General features: G+C 38.9%; 1 protein-coding gene across 2 annotated transcripts in view; it reads right to left on the bottom strand.

The window, feature by feature from the left end:
• The window catches only part of LOC122084535 (histone-lysine N-methyltransferase ASHR1), a 52,345-nt gene that overhangs the window by 31,503 nt on the left and 2,079 nt on the right, over positions 1-18,763 (bottom strand). For both annotated transcript variants that reach the window (XM_042652845.1, XM_042652844.1), the window contains exon 2: positions 10,761-10,906. In XM_042652845.1, coding sequence (XP_042508779.1) covers positions 10,761-10,906 — 146 coding nt within the window. The remainder of the gene's footprint in view (positions 1-10,760; positions 10,907-18,763) is intronic.

Below are 18,763 nucleotides of genomic sequence, written 5' to 3'. Positions count from 1 at the left end.
TCATAATGTATATCCCCATGGGCTGTGGAGATTTTGAATCCAGGAACAAGGGTAATTTCGAAGGTTAATGGTCAGCGTTTGAAACCGTTCCTCGAGTTTCCCACTACTAGTAGTGAAGAGGTCATGGATCTCCATGAACCTCTTTACACTGATGACTAACTGTTATTCAGGTATGACCCCCTTGCATTGTCTTTGTTTTTAATTCTTTCCATGCATTGAGGGCATTGCATGACTTAAGTGTGGGGGAGGGAAACCAGTTTTTTTTTTTTTCTTTCACTTTGTTTTGTTTGTTTTTCTTTTTATTTTTGAGCTTGCTAAGGATGAAGTCCTACTTTGGTTTTTGGCTAATGATCATACCATTCGGTTGCTTGATGTATGAAAATAAAATTTTTTATTAAGGTACCCATTTTGAACGTATAAAAACCCTGTTGAGAAGAAAGAAACAAGCATGTGTCTTGAGATGAGACTTTCTTTTGAAAAATAAGAGACCCCTGTTTTATGGTGATGGACCATATGTAAGTCTGTGGGTTCCTTGTACTTGATTTGGAGTTGAGACCTTCTTTTTAATTTGGCATGGGTTGACAAATGCACAATTTTAAATGAAACGTGAAATATGGTATAAAGAAGAATAAGAGTTGATTCCTTTGGAACTAGACAGGGCATTGCGCCTCAGGAAGCGTGGTGTCTTGATCAAAATTCATTGGGAGGAAACTTCTGAAGTAACTCTAGCATCACTGCCTTTGTGGACATATGCAAAAAGCGAAGCTACATAGTAACTTGGGTGTCTGGTGTTTGCTCCACCATGTCATTCAGGCCAAAAGTAGTGGAGTAGAATAGAGTTTATTAAGCAGAAAAAAAAAAAAGAGAAAAAAAATGTGCAAATGTCAATAATGCTTGGTAACATGTTTGGTCAAAAACACTCCAACGCCTTAGTCATTGGTTCCCTATTTCTTCACAAGTGGTTTTACCTTAAGATAAGGATGTTTTGGAAGAGACGAGGTGAGTTCCAAATTAAGAAATATGCTAGTGCCTGGAATAGATAAAGGGTAATAAAAGTTCAAGTGTGGGGGTTCCTTGTAAGAGAAATTATCTTTGCTCCGGATTGGTATGGGCCTTACCTTTAGCCAAAGTTGGGATTTGTTTATTCTGAATTTTGGGTGTATATTCACTGCAAACACCCACGAGACACAACTCGTCCACTAGGGGTGACCTAGGGGTTTAAAGGCTTGTTGCACATGCTAAGTGCAACCGTGATTCCTACGAAAGTGAGTTAGGTTTTTTGATCTTTATTCTTTTTCTTTTTCTTTTTGTTTTGCTCGAGGACTAGCAAAGTCTAAGTGTGGGGGAATTCTGATGAGCACATTTATGTGTGAAATCTAGGGTAGTAAAACATACATTTTACATATTTAGAATGGAGCTACCTTGGGTTTTACTCTCTTTTTGCAGGTTTTATATTTTCAAGGCCTTAAGGACTATCGGGAGCCATATCTTCAATTTTACACGTAAAGAGGTCCTATTTCTTTCCATGGTTGCGAAGAGGACGAAATTCTGAGCAAGATGGACGTGTTCAATTAAAAGTACACATTCTTTTGGTCACCCGTACAAATGATTATTCTTTTTTGGGTCAGAAAAAGAATAATGGATCAGAACTGAACCGAGATGCAGAATTAGCCAGTTTGCAATTGTCCCAGAGGTACAAGGAATACTCCAAATGCCAACAAGGATCGATGGACCACATCCTTAAGTGATTAAAGATTTGTTTTTGGTAACAACAACTACCTAGCTTAGTTGGTGAGCTATGGTGTACAAAATTCTCTTGCTCACCAAGAGGTCTCAAGTTCGAATCTTATGGTTGTTTTTTTTAGAAGATTTTGTTGAAGATTTTCTGCTTTAGAAGCAAGCAAAATCGTGGAAGGGTGCACAAGAAAAAAAAAAAAAAAAAGGAAAGCAAAATCGTGGAAGCAAGAAGAGAAGAAAAAAAAAGGAAAGAGAAAAAAAATGGGAGAACCAAAAATTGTCCAAATCTTCTCTCTCCTCCACATCATCACCAAAGATTGTCCAAATCACACAAAGGAAGAAAAAAAAAGTCGTCCCTAGGAGAGAGAAAAAAAAAGAAGAAAAATAAATTAGAAGAAAAAGGAAAGAAAATAAGCAAAAAAATTTTAGGAAATTTCTCAAAATTTATTTCTCTCTTCTCTCTCCTCCATCTTAGCACTTTTGGACTCAAAAGATCTCAAAATCAATTGTGGGTTTCTCTCTTTTAGGAAAGAGAAAATTGTTACCCTACCTCTCCATTCCCTATAAATACAACTCATGTAAGAGGAGGAGACACAATTCATTCTTCTTCTAGTTTTTTTTTAGTTGCTCTCTATCTCCCTCTCTCACTCTTTGGTTTTAGTTCTTCTCTATTTTTGCTTTAATCACTTTTGTAATAGTTTTTTTTTATTTCAATTAATGCAAGCACTCTTTTATTTTTATTCAGTTCTTTTTATGTTTATGATTTATGCAATTGAGTTGTAATTTTTTAAGTTATAGTTCTAGGCTTAGATCTAGGTGACAAGATCACGAGCCGTGGAGCAATTTTTTTTTCAAGTTCAAGCATTGATTCAAGTAAGTAGGCTCCTTCAGTAGTCTTCTCTCCCCCCTCTCATTCCCTCTTCTGACTACCCTTTCTTTCTTAATTTAGGATTTTTATTTTCAGTCGTTACATTATTGCTATCCCTTTCCCCCAAGGTTCATGGCTAGTGTATGTGTTGGCTTTGCCCCTCCTAGCCATAGAACCATCAATTTATTGCTTTTATTTTAATTGTCTCCCTTTCCCTAAAGCCAAGTAGAGAAACCCTTGTAAGAGTAACTCTCTGGTCAAGTAGGGAAGCTCATATTATGATGCATCCCTCGGGCTAAGTAGAGAAACTGCTTGTGAGTCTCTCTCTAGCTTTATCCCCTTTCTTTTACTTTATTTTTATTTCAGCATTTTTTTTTCCTTTATTATTATTTTTTTTTAATTGCGTGGGTTGTTTACTTTTAGTTATTTATTTATTTAATTTTAATTGTGTGGCTTGCGTCTTTAAATTCTTAGATGACGAATGGTTAGGACGTTATTTTTAGGACGGTAATTAGAATTAGATCACAACCATTAATCAGTTCACTTTCGCATTATTAAAAGAAATAAAAAATAAGGTGGCTGCTCTCCCTGTGTTCGACCCGTAGCTACACTGATTCGTACGCTTGCGGTTACATTTTAAATCTCAAACAATGGTAATGATGATGATGATGATGGTGGTGATGGTGGTGGTGGTGGTGGTGGTGGTGGTGGTGGTGATGGTGGTGGCAGTGGTGGTGACGGTGGTAGTGGTGATGGTGGCTAAACTTATGTACCACTACATTTCACAGAGAAGGCTGCATTTACACATGCAACCCAAGATAGTCATCATGGTGCTCGCACACGACCAAAGTCTAATAGTCGGAGGGGTAGGCGATCCCACAATCCGAGTGCTACTGATGCATTGATGAGTAGCATGGAGTCAATGTGCATTAGTTCAGATATTGCTGGTTCCTCATCCGGACATGGACACCATGTATCTTCATATGCATCTTCAGTCTATGGATATGGGACTTATGTAGGACAATCATTTGCCAATCCAGAGCAGTACAGAAGTTCAGATCATGCTGGTTCCTCATCCAGACACGGACACAGACACGGACACCATGTATCTTCAGGTGCTTCTTCAGGCTATGGATATGGGACTCATGCAGGACCAACATTGGCCACTCCTGAGCAGTATAGAAGATTCTACAATGAATGGGAGACCCACTACCATAAATATTTCGACTGGGGTAAATATTGTGCCTATATTCGACAAGTGCAGAACATCATCGTAGTTGCTCCTATTGAAGAAGAAGGTCCTAGCCAAGGATCTGAACCACCACGACACTCTTCATGGCACTCATCACAGTGGCAATGGCAATGAGGAAATAAAAACTATAAGAAACTCAAACCTCATCATTTTGAACATTTTCAACTCAATATATTTGTCTATCAATACAATACCCTCTACTTAAGTATTTATGCATTCTACATGTTATATATAGCTTTTTTTAACTTTTTTTTTTATGCAAAAAAGTATAAAAATGTGTTCCCTATCCATTTATGTGCGTATCTTTAGCATATCTCCGATACGATACGATACCCTCCGATACGTATCTTAATTTTGACCGACCGATACCAATACTTTAATCCTTGGGCCAATGGCCATTACATAAATAATAGGAAAATTACTAAAAAAAGAAAAGGCTAATCTAGAAACATAATTTCAGAAATAAATAAGTTTCCTAAAAAAAAACAAATAGGAAATAAGATAGTTTCCCACTTAATTCAAATACTTAAATAAATAAGATACTATGGAATAAACTACTAAAATAACAAGACCATCAGTGGGGCCCACAAAATCTGGGCAATAGGAGAGAGGGAGAAAGAGACCAGCGATAGCCTCTTTCCTAATTCTCACGGTGGGGTACTATAGCAGCCTTCTTTCTCCTTTCTTCTAGTCTTCCTTCTTCTTTCTTTAGCTTTCCTCCAGCCAGATGGAGTGCACATGTGGCTGGGCCTTGTGCCTACACCGCTGGTATACATAGATGTCCCCATCACAAGGGTTCCTCACATCATGAATGAGTGAGGATAACAAAGCCAGTCCAAAAGCGTAGGATTAGATTAGCATCGTGGAACATAAGAACTTTAATAGGAAAGAGTTTGGAATTGATAGATGTAATGAAAAGAAGAAGAATTAACATAACTTGTATAAAAGAGACTAGATGGAAGTGTAAAAATGCTAAAGAATTAACAACTTTAAACTTTGGTATACTTGGGACAATCATATTAGAAGTGGGATGAGTAATAGATAAAGATTTCAAAAATGATGATTCAGTGATAGGTTATTATCCATTAAACTTGTGTTAGGAAAAAAGGTAATTGACACAATTAGTGCTTACGCACCCAAATCGGATTAGATGAATATACTAAGAAACAATTTTGGGAACACGTGGATGGAGAATTCAAGGAATTAATCAAGAAGAAAAGATTATTATGGGGGGATCCAAATGGACATGTTCAAAGAGATAGTAGACGCTATGAAAGAAATCATGGAGGATATGGTTTTGGAGACAGGAATGAAAAGGGGACTTCAGTTTCAGATTTTACTCCGGCTAATGATATATCAATAATAAACACATGCTTTGAAAAGAGAGAAAAAAACATTTCGTAAACTTCAAAAGTGGGCAAGAATAGTAGGCAAATAGACTTCTTTCTCACCAAAAAGGTTGATTGGTTATAAGGTTATCCCACGGGAGAGTTTAACCACGCAAAATAGATTTTCTTAGGGTGAATAATAAATTTACCAAGAGAAATAAAGAAGAGCTAATATACAAGCCCAGGGGCCAAAGGAAAAAAGAAACTAAAGAAAAGAAAAGCAAAATGGCTATCAAGCCCTACTAAGCAATGGGCAGACCCTAGGAAACAACAATGAGCCTGTTCCTTGCGGTATCCCTTACAAGGCAAGAAGGAAGCACACTGAGCTTAGAGCTAACATCGAAATAGATGGCATTCCAAATCCTATCAAAGGAATGGGAGTTGGAAGTCCATCTACGAAGGTTACATTCCATCCAGATTTGGATGATGGAAGCAGAGAAGGCAAACTTTCTAGCAGTGTCATAGATAGACAATCCAGAAAAGGTAATATCAACCCAAATCCATTCCCTAATGAGGGAAACGAAACATCTCCTATTAGGCCATAAGTGACTAAGGACTATTTTGCAGACAAAGGAAACTAAAGAAGAGGTGACTTGGGTCTTCGAAACTATTCCAACAAAGACAACAGGCAGGATGGACCTGAATATGGCGATAGAGGAAGGGTTGGGTAGGGAGATAGTTGGAGAGGGCACTCCAGGCTGTGAAGTTGTGCCGAGGGATATGGCCCTTAAAGGCTTAAACCAAACAACCTTACACTAGGGGATAAGGAGATGGTGGGGACGTAATGTAGACTAGGATAGAGAGTCTAACCAAGTCTCAACTTCAGGATCTTTTAATCAGAAGAACAACCAGAACCAGCCCAATAAAATATCAGAAAATCATCGGTCTCAAGAGTTCAGAAATTTTGTAACTAGCTGTAGAAACACAATATAGTCTTGTAAATAACCTTGAAAAAAGAAGAACCTCTTGGGCTTCACACTGCAAAGAGTCAATTGGTCAAACACCAATTCCTTCAGCCTTGATCAAACACAAGACCACCACTTTGATCACACACAAAGCACACTCATAAGAGCAAACAGCAACATAGCTTTTTTTCATTCATAAAATCGTGGGCTACTAATGAGCCTTCTCTTTATTTATAATAGTGATGGGGGAGGGAATTGCAAAATAGAAGGTTCCTTAAAAAGGAAACCAAATATTATCCTAATACAATAGTTACTAAAAACTGAAATGAGAAACTAAATGAAATTAGAAACTAGTTGAAAAAGGAAACTAACTACTAATGACTTGATTCAATTAATAACTTGACTCCTAAGGAAACAAATATAACTCAAATCAAACCCAACTAAAAAAGGAAACTAATGAAAATGGAAACTAACTAGTAATCCCGTACTCAATCTTAGAGCCCCCTTTTAGACCCATAAAAGTGGTCTATTACACTCAAAACACATGGAATCAAAGGCCCAACATGTATGGAACCCAACCCTAGGCTTATTCCTAATAAAATAAGCTGTTTCATGATTAATCTGCATCAGGTTGGACAACGTTCTATGCAGATGAGGAGCTGAAGATACCAGAAGGGGAGGGGGACCAGATGACTCTATCACCCCTGCCATTGTGCCCAATAGGAATGGGGGGGAGAGAGGACCAGATATTAGAGAGTGGAGAGGAAAGAGGAGGGGACCAGATCTCATTTGAGATGATAGAAGCGATAAGGGCATGTTAGGGAAGGCCCGAAGAGTAGGCAACTCTAGCTCCAACCACAGAAAGGAGGATGGCCGAGGGATGCCAATTGTCAATCCAAAGAGAGGTGGAATTGCCAGCATAAATAGAGGAGCTAACGGCTCTAATGGAAACAGGACAAAGGTTGAGAATATTGCGCCAGACCCAAGATGCATTGGGATAACAAGAGATGGTCTAGAAGGAGTCCTTACGAAGAAGATAAGAATAGACCCAAAAGCTATTATGTTTGGAAGCAAGCTTCCAAATGAGCTTGAAAATGCCAGCAGAGTTGACATCTCAAATTCTACTCAATCCCAGGCCGCCTTCCTACTTAGGGTGGCAGATTGAGGACCAACTAATAGGATGAAGAAATCTAGCAGAGTCCACCCCTTTCCATAGGAAGGCGCACATGAGAGATTCAACAGCCATGATGGTAGCATGAGGGAGCTTGAAGACACCAGAAACAAAAGATATAACAAGATTAGAGCACTGATCTGATGAGCTCAAGGTGGCCAACAAAAGATAGGAGCTTGCCTTTCCAAAGTTGGAGTATCTTACGGATGAGATCGAGCATAGTGGTGCCATGGTAGATAGTGGGCCTAAAAGGGATCAAGAGAAGGCCAAGATATTTGACAAGGAGAAAACCCAGGAAAAACCAATGGAGAGAAGGAGGTAGGTTTCCAGGAAACAGAGACCCCAGCAAGGAAAAGATGGGATTTTAGGAGATTGATACGAAGGCCCGAGAGAGATTTAAAAGATGAAGAGGAGAAAGAATGGATTGGATGGACAGAGGGTCCACCTTAAAGAAAATTGTAAGATCGTTAGCGAAGGCAAGATGGGTGAGATTTAGAGCTTTGCATTTGGGGATGGGAACCATAAGGTTAAGGACAATGGAGGATCGAATGGAGCGAGAAAGGACCTCCAGGGAAAGGGAAAAGAGGAAGGAAGAGAGGGGACAACCTTAAGGGATCCCAACAGAGAAGGGGAGGAACCCAACAGGGAACCATTAATGTTATGTTTAGTCTCGAATTCTTGACCCGTTTCAAAGATTGATCTGCTCCGACATATTTTGGTGGCAACCCGAATGGGATTTTTTCTGAGATCTATGATGGTAGCAGAGGGCTCGGAGCCCATGACGAATCTCTTTTGGGGGTGTGTGGGCGAATGCCCCCACAATACGGTACTCAAACCGGATGCGACCGGTTGGATCTACCCAACTTGAAGGCATAGTTGTAAAGGTGTTGCCAAGGCGACGACATGGCGTCCAGGCGGTTTCCTTGGGGCCTAGGCGACAGTCATCTTATTGCACTGCATGTCGCCTTGTATTTGAACACTTATTTATGCCAAATATCATTTCAATAAATGTTTTTTATAATTATGTCAAATATTTATTAATTCATTTACTTAAGATATTATTCATAAATAAGCAAATAACCCCTATTTGAATCTAATAAAAAAGTTTAAAAACCAAATTCCAAAAGGACAAAAAAGTCAAACCCCCAGTCTAAAAACAAAAACTAGATTTTGGTTATAGAGGCGATTTCAACTTTTAAATGCTAGAGTTTTTCATAATTACGAAAATTTTATAAATCTTATCATGTTAAAACATTGCTAAAAAACAAAAGTCCGGTAAAATAATTTTTTGTTTTGACATCAATAAATTATTTTCATTCATGCGATTTTAACAGAATTCACACACTTTAAAAAAGTTTGACCGATAAAATTATTTGACCAGTCAAACTTATTATTGAACAAGAGCATTTCTGTTAATGTTGATTTTTTTGACTTAATGCTGATTTTTTATGATTTGATGAGGCTTAATGTTGATTTTTAATGACTTAATGTGGCTTAATGTTGATTTTTTATGATATAAGGTATATGTAGCTTGCTAAATAATGTTAGAAAATAAGGACAATAAACAATAACACTTGGCCGCCTTGTTCGCCTTAAGGCGGGCACCTTCTCGCCTAAGTGCTTAGACAGCCCTCCAACGCCTTGGTTAGCCTTGGTGCCATGACAAATATGTTCGAAGGAGTATTATTTGTACTATTGTCTTGATGTGTAAGCATGTGAGGTTTGGGGATTTTCGAGTTAGGGTTTCTGAGTGAGAGTTCTTGCCGCGAGTTTGGGTGTTTATGAGAGATCTCCATTGTAATCTTTCTTCCATCATATTCACCTTCGCCAATGGATGTAGAACATCAAATCGGTGTGTGAACCACGTTAAATCTTTGTGTCTTGGTGAATATGTTAATTTTTCTTCGTGTTTCTTGGTATTTCTTCTAAGTTTCTAACTAACAAAAACAAAGAAGTGGGGAGTGGAGATGCAAGAGTGAATCCAATTAATGAAAATTGGGGGGAAGGACATGTCCTGAAGAACTCTAGTAATGAAATCCAATCCAATAGAGTCAAAGGCTTTGTGAAAATCAAACTTAAGAAGAGCAGCAGAGGAATGGGAGTTCCTCTCAAAACCTCTGCCGATTTTTTGACAAACGATAATGTTGTCAGTAACGCTACGCCCCATAATGAAGGCAGATTGATTAGGGCTAGGATTTTAGCAATGAATTTATAAAGAATATTATAAAGAGAGATCAGTCTGGAGTCATTCATGGAGAAAGCCACCAACTTTCTTTGTGATGAGACAAAGGAAAGTGTGATTAATTGTCTGAATTTGGGAGGGATTGAAGAAGAAGCTACAGAGAGCGATAAGACTTGATGATATCCGGGCAAGAGGTAAAGAAACCCCATACAAAACCCATCAAAAACCACGCAACATAGATTATTGGTCATGAACATATGTTTTAAAGCGCTGAATCATAGGATTGTAGGTTTATTTGCCTTAACATAAGATGGTGTAACTTATAAGGAGAAAACTTGTGTGCCAATACGGAGGGAGATTTGATTCGGATCAAATGGCCCGGGGTAGGCTGAAAATGACTCTGGGAGAAATGGTGAGGGCAAACATGCATAGCTTGGGACTAATAGCAAGTATGGCTTTAAATCGAGCTGATTAGAGAAAAATGATCCATGTAGCCAACCCCATATAGTTGGAATAAGGTTGAGTCGTTTTTGTTGTTGCTGTTGTTGGTACTTGCAAGGCCTAAACGAGGAATTTAATGGGGTTATAGTTAATTTGGTTAAATAAGGTTCATTCAGTGGGATCCATGGTTAAAATAAATCAGTTATAGGTCAGGCAGATTACGAGTTATGGCAATTAAATTTATATTTGTGTATAGGCCATGTTAACATTATGGCCCTTTTGTTTTATGGCCTTTTAGAGGAATAAATAAAGCTCTCTCTCTCTCTCTCTCTCTCCATCGATTTCATCCTCAAATCAGTATTACACCATCTGCGTAACCAGCTCCACCAGCAACCATCAATTCTAATCACATGGGAGGTTTTCTCAATGGTAAGTACTCTATATTTTCTTTCCCTATACCAATCATCTACCACCATTACCTCTAAATCCAAACGTAATTTCACTCCAAATTCTAATTTACCCTTTCCTTGTACTCTAGAAATACATAAAGAACAAAATGCTGACCGAATTCCTCTTCCAACTTCAGGCTTATGCCTGGCTATAGTCAGCATTCTCCCTCACATAAAAAATTTACATTCAGGTATAGGTAACAACAAATGACTTGCAGCGAATCAATCACATAAAGGAACTAAAGAATCTTCTTTCATGACTACACTAAATAAGAAAAGATCCAAAAGTATCAAGTTGAAAAGTCTAAAAAGGAAATGAACAATATTATTTCCCCAAAATGACCACTCATGAGTCCTTAGTGTATACCTGGCACATGCTACCACAGTACCAAACAGCCTGACAAGCTGAGCATTTCTTTAGGTTGCTTGATGTAAAACAGCCATCACATTTTACGTCAACTAAAGAGTTATTTGGTACTGAGACATAAGGTTCTTGGCTTATGATCACATCGCCTGTACAATAAAAGCAATATTAGATATGCAGGTGAAGGAACTACTAAAATTGCTTAATAATTTTTAGTTACGTACAATACAAATGTCCAATCTTAGAACAAGAACAAGAAGCCATGAGATTCCCCAGTTTACCATGATTACCATCAGTAAGTATCTAGTATTTCATATTTTACAAAACTTAGAAAACAATTTAACTATTATAGCGTAAGGCAGTAAGGCACTACAATAATACTACATACAAATGTTCCCATCCATAAGAAGTTTTCGTCATTCAACACCCATTCTACCATGTGAAAAGAGTCAAAATAGTTTGAAATGTGGTAAATAGTAGCTGACTTTTACATCTTTTGTGCCTTATTTACAGGAATGAGGGATAGAAATGTGTTTTAGTTACCACCAATTTTCTGGACTGTTTTGAGTAAAAATATATATTCAAAGATCTTAAATCATGTTAAAGTGTGGTCCTGTAGGAGTCGTGAACCCCTATTGGACCCTCTAGTTATCAATGTTAGCGTTAGTGGTTTGGTACTCACGATAGGGTGAATGTCCCCCATCGTGAGTGAGTCCTATTTTGGTTAGATTAGTTGGTGTTTGTAATTATCCTTTTTTTTTTTTTTTTTTTTTGATTTTTTCTGTTTTAGCTTTCCTTATTCGATTATGATTGTAATTGACTTATCATAGATAAAGCCTACTGACCAGCAATAGGATTACTATCTAAAATCTATCGCTGGTCAAGTCTTCTCTCTCTCTCTTTCCATCATCTCCTCTTCTCTGTCTTCTCACAGTACAGCCTTTGAGTTCATGGGTCAAGCATACTAAGCTTTCACATATTTTAACATCAAATGAACAATAACAAATGTTGATACTTTATCCTTTTCTCATCCCAGTCAAAAGTTATATCCCAATGTTCTCTTCAAGAAAGTCAGAAAGAGTGATGCCATATTTCACTTAGATTAATGATACAGATACGGCTGCCCTTACTTGGTTGGACCAACATGATCGGCTTTGGAAACCAAGAGCCAAGAAGAACCGGTCCAGCCCAGGGTTTTGGTCCAACAAGGGTTGGAAATAAAATTAGTAATTACTTAGTATTTTATTTCATGCCTTTTATTTTCCAGATTTGAATGTAGGAGTTAGGATTTATTTCCTTGCATTGGCTTCCTTTTATGGTTGTTTCCTAGTTTAGGCTAGTTTCCATTTCAGTTAAGTTTCTAATTTCATGTTCCTATTTTCCTATATATAGGCTGTAACCGATGGAAGACTTAGAGTGATTTTGATTATTGAATGAAGATGTTGAGTTTGTGCACTAGTGAAGTGTGTGATTCCCTTCTTTCCCCCTCTCTATTCTGATTTCCCCTTTCTTTCCTAAGGTTCTCCATCAACTTGGAATCAGAGCCGAAGGATCCTTCCTTCGTTCTCTCCCTATTCCACTTTCTTTCTTAACCAAACTCTATCTTACCGTCTCCCTCTTCCCACTGCTTGTATCCAAACAACGGCAGCAGATAAACAAAAAAAAACTATCTCTGTTGCAAAACAGAGAAGGCGGAACCCATCCCTGCTAGGGTTCGAGTGACAAAAAGAAAGCAAGAAAAAGACAGAAGAAGAGAAGAGAGAAACTGAAAATAATAGAGAGAGAAGACGAGAAGAAGACAGAACAAAATCAGAAGAAGAAGAAGCAGGGAGAGAGGCAGAACTGTACCTGGTTTCTGGTTCGAAATCCTCCCACGACCTTCTGTTGCACTTCATCTCCAAGTCGACCTCCCTGGAACTCCATCTCAGCTCACACATCTTCCAAGTTCCGCTGCATCCGCTGGAGAACCTGCTGAATTCCATCGCTGGTGGCTCCATTGTAAGGAAAGAACCATCTTCTCTTGTCGGTAATCCCAATCCCACCCTGAGACCTTTTCTCCCTTTTTCTTTCTTTAGTTTTCTTAATTTCCCAATTTTGCCCCTCTCCTTATATTTTAATTCCTTTATCCCTATTTTATATTTATTCCAGTTCTGCCCTTCCCATATATTTGCTTTGTGTTTCTAAATTGATTGCCTTCTAATTACCATTGTGCCCTCCACTTAAATATTTTCATTTAATTATCATTCTGCTATTCTTCTTTAAGCTTCCATTTATTTACTACCTTGTCATTATCTGTTTATCATCACCATGGTAGCCAATAGTGAAGTTATCCAGCAGCTGAACTCCTATAAGGGAGAGATTGATACAAAAATTGATGCTCTCACTACCATTGTCACTTCCCTTAAGACAATGATAGAATCTATGCAAGTTTCTACTGATAGATTGGTGGCTGCAAATAGGGGAAAGACTCCCATCCAGTATGGGGATTCTTCCAATACCACTCCACGAGATGCGTCACTACCACTGCCGCCGCCACCACCACCACCACCTCCACCACCATATGGAACTGGCCGATATGATGATGGAGCGGAACGAGCAGCAAAATTGGATGTTTTTGATTTTTATGGATATAACAATCCAGAATTGTACCTTGATTGGATTCACAGCTTAGAGACATTCTTCAGATGGTATGGGTTGACTGAGGCCCAAAAGATCCCATTTGCAAAGCCTAAATTGAAAGGCATGGCTTGAGTCTGGTGAGTCAAGCAACAGCAACAAAATCAAACCCGAGGCATTGGTTTAGTCACTACTTGGGCTGAAATGCATAAAGTCATGAACCGGAGATTCTTGCCTTGTGATTACAAGCAACGCATGCATCTCAAGTTTGCATAGTTGAAATAGGAGAAATTGACTGTTGAAGAATATGTTGCGAGATTTTATTATTTAGCCACTCGTTCTGAATTTGAGTGGGATGAAGAAGTATTAGTCGCACAATTTCGCAATGGTTTGCACCCTCAACTTAGTGCTGCCCTTGCATCTAGTCGACTGTCTAGCATGGAAGATGCCATGCAAGTAGCGTATCAGGTTGAGGAAAGTCTGAAACGCCTATACAATCGGATAAATTTTGCAGATACTTTTCCTCGAGGTACTAGTTCCATCCTGCAATAACCTCCTACCCAAGAAAGGTCATCTAGCAAACCACAGGCTAATGCTACATCTATGGCCTCTTCACGACCTACTCGGCCGTATTCTCCACCTCGACATGTTTCTGAAATGTCATCTTCACGGCCTACTCATTCATACTCACCCCCTCGGCGTGGTTCAAATAAACCTTCTGATGCAACAAAATTCACAGTTCGGTGCTACTCATGCAATGGATTTGGACATATCAGTGCTCAATGTCCCAGCCGTTTGGTTGCTTTTATCGATAAGGATTCTCCTATACCATATATTCCTGAAGAGTAACTTGGTTCTGACACAGTTGATTTAAGAGAAGAGCGTGCGCCAGGTGAAGTCAATGACACTCTCAGTGATGAAGACCAACATCCTTTTTATGTCATTCGTCATGTGTTGACCACTTAGAAAGCCACTGACAATGAAGATTGGCCCCGCAGTAGTATTTTCCAGACTCGTGTGAAGTGCAATGATCAGTTGTTAACCTTGGTCATTGATGGAGATAGTTGAGCTAATGTTGTCTCTGAAGACCCTGTTCGTAAGTTGGGATTGAAAACAGAGCCACATCCAAATCCCTACAAGGTTGCTTGGGTGAACAACACTAATCTCAAAATCACATATAAGTGTTTGGTCACATATTCTATTGGTGGATTTAAGGATACATTCCAATATGACGTCCTCCCCCTGAAGATGTGTCATATCCTTCTTGGTCTACCTTGGTTGTTTGACAAGAAAGTACAGCATTGTGGCTATGCCAATACCTATGCTTTCAAGCATGCCAATAAGACTACGAAGTTTCATCCTGCCAAAGATCTCCCTGAAATTATGCTCAAGAAGATGGTGGGATCGTTCCTCATTCAGCGTATTCCTTCAGACGGTCTCCTCAGTCCTTTTCCTAACTCAACGGAGTCGAGTTCTTTTCAGAGGAGGAAGTTTTATGCAGATACGGCTGCCCTTACCTGGTTGGACCAACATGATCGGCTTTGGAAGCCAAGAGCCAAGAAAAACCAATCCAGCATTCCAGCCCAGGGTTTGGTCCAACAATATAAAATGAGTAGTTACTTTCGCTCTATATTGTAATGTTTCTATTTTAAAAATTTGATTCTCGATTCGGCATAGTTTTTTGTATTTCTGTGTTTTTGGAGTGATTCTGCACCTTAAATGTTGTATGGTAACGCTAAAAAAAACAAGTTTCTGTAACTAGGAAGAAACAAGAACTTGTATGGTTCGCACTTAACAGAAACATTTTTTGTTGTGAAAACAATAATTACATAAAATGCCACCTACACCATTCTCCATCATTCTTATTACGATTATTGATCTTCTTAAGGAAATGACCATCTATCTCTTCACTATCCTTCAACAAGAGGGTGCAAGTGGGAACATCAAATACTACCTAGTCATTCCTCCCCTCAATATAAATGGCTTCTTAAGGCAAATTCTGTACTTACTATATGTTCAATCTAAGTCATGGGTTTGAGTTTTGAGGGGGGGATAGGATTTCACAAAGATCTTGTTTCTCAACTTAGATAGTGGTCAACTCAAAGCCACCAACTCTTAGATAAAACCACGATAGACTAAATGATAGTTAAGGCTAAAAGTGTTTCCAAACCATGGATTACCATTTTCTGTAACCAGCAATTTCTTATCTAATTAGATAAGATGGTGTTCAGGTTTAGGTTGGATTTCATATTTTAATCTCAAATTCATAAAGATTTCTGAACTTGCAATCTGCAAGTGTTTTCAAAAACCAACACTGAACAAATACAAAACCAGAAGGAACGAAATTAATTACCCTCTCCAGAAACAACCACATCCCATATCGTTTAACTCCAAAAGGATAACAAAGCAACTAAGCTTCATCCTTTGAACACACAAATTTTATATGTGAAGGATGAAATTACCCTTTTCTAGAAACAACCCAACTTGCTCTATCTAATTAAGACCATTTTCTCAAATGCTTGAGAGTTGAGAGAAAAGAATAGAGAAAAAGGAAATCAGAGAAGGAAAATGGCTGCCCTGCCTTGCAATATTTCGCCTCTCTATCCTTCAAACCCAAATAAATCTCTGCAGCTCAATTGAAATACCAAAAACCCATCTCGTTTCCCTCCTTAAAAAAATCCATCTCCCTTTCTTGCTCCATAAATCTATCATAATCAGTACCGTTGACGTCCGTACCTGAAAAGCCTAAAATCGAGCTTGAATTCTTTGGAATAAGGCTTTGCTTGATTTCAATTCTTTCCTTCGCCCCTTTCTGGTTCCTGAAGTTTCTTCTTCCAGTTAAGAGAGAGAGAGAGAGAGAAGAAGAAGAAGAAGAAGCAGAAGAAGAAGGTACCTGAGATTTCCTTCTCCTAAACGTCAAATGTTGGGATGTCACAAGAGGCTAGGGTTTTGTGTGATTGAAGAAGATAAAGATCATTCAACGGTTCTAGGGCAAGTTTATGTTTTAAATGGAAAATACCACTTATGCCCCTCGTCACTTAAAAGCACCCATTGTTTCTCCGCCTTTTCCTCATAATCGATTCTAAGAATGAAAAAATTGCTTTTCATGCTCCAAAAAAATGACTCCAACGCCTTAAAAGTGTCTGGTTCATTTCAAAAAATTAAGAAATTGAACCGGCTTACCATACAGTTTTTACCCCATTTCTGTTCCAAAAAAATGAAAAAACAACAGAATCCATTTTTTAGAACGTTATAGTACAGAGCCTCAGTATTTTATTTCATGCCTTTTATTTTCCAGATTTGAATGTAGGAGTTGGGATTTATTTCCTTACATTGGTTTCCTTTTATGGTTATTTCCTAGTTTAGGCTAGTTTCCATTTCAGTTAAGTTTTTAATTTTATGTTCCTATTTTCCTATATATCGGCTGTAACCGATGGAAGACTTAGAGAGTGATTTTGATTATTGAACGAAGATGTTGAGTTTGTGCACTAGTTAAGTGTGTGATTCCCCTCTTTCCCTCTCTCTACTCTGATTTCCCCTTTCTTCCCTAAGGTTCTCCATCAATTAAACTCCTTGCAATAATGACAGAGATAAGAAACAAGAACAAGTAGCATAGAGAAGCAAGGGGGATGAGAACTATGCACTGAGCTGGATTTTGGCCAAGATAGAGATGCAAAATGGATTTCACCAGCATTAACTACAATCATTGATCATTGCAGTAATATAACATGCTAAGTCTTTGTGAACTACTCTTCCAAATCTGCGTACCCTCTTTCTTTCTTTTTCTTTTTTTTCCTTTTGGATGAATAAATAAATTAATTACCAAGGAGAAGAAGAATATACAAGAAAAAGCAGGGGGAGGGGTGGAGGGGAGGACCTATAAGCCCTATCAATAGGAAGAAGGCACCAACAAACTACCAAATCTTTGCACAACAACGCAAAAGGCAAGCACAAAACAAAAACCTATCAGAGCGATAATGGATAAAAGAAGACCCTAGGAGACAACAATGAGCTTGTTCCTTCGGGTGTCTTTAATAGTGCGATGGCGGAGGGATCCGAGTTTGGAGCTAACATCAAAACAAATGGCTTTCTAAATCATGTCAAAAAAGTAAGTGTCGGAAGTCCATCTACAAAGATTTCTCTCCATCAAAATATGGTTCATGGTGGCACAAAAAACTAGCTTCCTAGCAATATCACAAATAGATGAGTTAGTAAAGGTCATGTCGATCCAAATCCATTCTCTGGCAAGGAGCATGGCCAGCAATTGTAAAGGACCCTCTTTCAAACAGAGGAAGAGAAAAGGGAGGAGAAAAAAAAATGGCCAACATCTTCAAAACCATTCCAGCAAAGACAACAAAAAGAAGGGACTAAAATGTGCCAGTAGCTAAGGAAATATTGCATAGGAAGGCAGTCAGAAATGGCACGCCAAGCCGTGAAGCTGTGGCGGGGAATGTGACCTTTGAACCAAATGATGTTTCTCTAAGGGGCTAGAGGCCCTTTCGATCTAATGAAATCTCATGCAAAACCGAGCTAAAAGTCCCAAACGAAGAAGGGAGCCAAACGATCTTGTCATCTCTTCCCCTATAACCAAGGGAGGGGGAAGGGAGGACCAAAGATCAATAGGGGGAGGAAAGTGGGGGGACCAGCCACCTTCTGAGATGATGGAGGTGACAGTGGCAGATTGACTCAAACCAAAGGAGTAGATGGACCTAAAGGGAGATGAAAGAATGGAGGATGCCAGATGGATGCCAGGGATCTAACCAGAGGGAGGTCAAAGATCCATTGCCAATGATGCAGGAAATGGCATTCAGAGCTAAAGGTCTAAGATTTAGGATTTTCCTTCAAATCCAAGTGGCATCTCTATGGGAGGGAGCAGACCAAAGGGATTTGGTGTTAAGGGGAGAAGCATAGACCTAAGACACCCAAATATTGTTGTGTTTGTAGGCAATTTTTCAAATGAGTATGAGGATCCCAATAGTGTTGGTTTCTTTAATTCTTCTCAACCCTGGACCTCTCTCAAATTTGGGGGGGCAGACAATAGCCCAAGTAGTTGGGTGGAGAAATTTGGAGGAATCAACTCCTTTCCAAAGGAACGAGCAAAAAAGGTTCTCCATAGCCTTGATAGAAGAGGTGGGGAAGGAAAAAATGCCAGACCAAGATAGGTGCACGGACCGGAGCACGGATCTAATTAGAGTTAAGCGGCCCACATAGGACAGAGGCTTACCCTTCCAAAGTTGGAGTTTTTTCCTCAAGAGATCGAGCATAAGGGAGCAGTGGTAGGTAGTCAGCCTGGAAAAGATGAGAGGAAGTCCCAAATATTTAACCGGAAGGGAACCAAGAGAGAAGCCAGTAAGGCGAAGAAGGTGGGCTTGCATGGAATCAGAGACACC

Source organism: Macadamia integrifolia, chromosome 7 (genome assembly GCF_013358625.1).
Source record: "Macadamia integrifolia cultivar HAES 741 chromosome 7, SCU_Mint_v3, whole genome shotgun sequence".
Taxonomy (NCBI): domain Eukaryota; kingdom Viridiplantae; phylum Streptophyta; class Magnoliopsida; order Proteales; family Proteaceae; genus Macadamia; species Macadamia integrifolia.
The sequence above is the reverse complement of the archived record's forward strand: the minus strand, read 5'-3'. Positions and strand labels throughout refer to the sequence as shown.